The sequence below is a fragment of the Olea europaea genome, unplaced genomic scaffold (assembly GCF_002742605.1).
Source record: "Olea europaea var. sylvestris unplaced genomic scaffold, O_europaea_v1 scaffold30563, whole genome shotgun sequence".
NCBI classification, from domain to species: domain Eukaryota; kingdom Viridiplantae; phylum Streptophyta; class Magnoliopsida; order Lamiales; family Oleaceae; genus Olea; species Olea europaea.
The window spans coordinates 1-1,346 of NW_019249267.1; the positions used below are offsets into that span (position 1 = coordinate 1).

The window sequence follows — 1,346 nt, forward strand, 5'->3', positions numbered from 1 at the left end:
AGAATGCGAGAATATTTTTAGTTTGAATTGTTGATAGAGAAGTTCATTTGTGTTTTTCATTGAAGTGTTCAAGTTTATTCTTTACAATGGATTTGTCTTTAGGTAGAGAATTTTTTTTAAGTTTTGTTCATTGCAGTGAAATTCGTGTCAATGTGAAGATTGTTAGAATTTGGTTGTGATCCGAATTCTTTGTTGAAGACAATTGAGAATTCTAATTAAAGTGCACATTAAGAAGAATTCTCTTAAAATGCTTTTGGAATCTTATTCAAGATCTATTTGACAAATTCTAGTTAAAATTCTATTTGGAAGCCATGTGGAGTTGAAATTTTTGTTGTACTTAAGGATATCGAGATAAGAAAACTTTTGGACATTTTATTTATTTACAACTCTACTTTTAAGGCTTGGATTGTTCCCTATATAAATTTTGCTCTTCTCTACAATTTTTTAACCTCATTATAAATTTGACAAATTATAAACACAAAATCATTGTATCATTCCTCCATATTATAATAAAATCTCATAATTCCTCTACCATATTTTTTTGTCTTTCATTATTCTTTTGCTTGCAATTACTTTATATTATGGCTTAATCTCTTTTTTTCTCCAACAAAGTGGTATTGGATTAATCCAATATCATCTTCCGCTTTTCACAACAAACTAGTTTCAGATCTTTTCCGGATTAAACAACATTCCAAGAAATACAGAGTCAAATTAAAGATATAAATATAAAAAGAATTGAAGTTATTTTAAAAACGGAACAAAAAATTTGAATTGAAATGAGAGAGATGGAATAGTTTATACAAGACCTTTCAAAGGAGTGTAGCCTCTTTCGATTAGATGGGGATACTGCGTGTAACCCAAGAAACCACAGGCACTCGTAGTCCAAAAGAGAACTTCCGGAAGTCCAAATTGTTCGGCCGCTTTGAGAGTGAAGCTCATGACGCCATCAGACACTATGCAGGTCACTGGAGGTACCTCCGGTGCGGCGTTGTTGAGCTTCGTCAGCAGGCTGCAGAAAGGAACCAAGCAAGTTTTGGTTGTAGATTCACACAGTGATGGGATGTCTTGAGTGGCGTCGGCATCAGATGGCGGCAGGCCGTCGGGAATAGTCTCAAACCTGAAGTCCGGCAGCCCAGCAAGGGCAGTAGGGCCATGGGACTTGAGCAAGCGTTTGTGATTGAACTCAGTGTTAACAAAAGTTATGTAGAATCCTTGATGGTGAAGAAGCTTGGCGAGTTTGAACATAGGGTTTATGTGACCTTGTCCTGGACATGGTACGCATATAGCATGGGCCTTATCATTTCCTGCAATAGACTCCATCCCCCCCCCCCCCCCCCCCCCCCCCC

The 1,346-nt window shown here is 37.1% G+C and overlaps 1 protein-coding gene across 1 annotated transcript; it reads right to left on the minus strand.

Moving 5' to 3' along the window:
- Positions 1-806: 806 nt before the first annotated feature.
- Positions 807-1,320, minus strand: LOC111384951 (7-deoxyloganetin glucosyltransferase-like; the record flags this gene model as incomplete). Its single annotated transcript, XM_023009297.1, has 1 exon — positions 807-1,320. A coding segment is annotated over exon 1 (514 nt), but the record flags the coding sequence as incomplete, so codon positions are not given.
- Between the last annotated feature and the right edge of the window lie 26 nt (positions 1,321-1,346).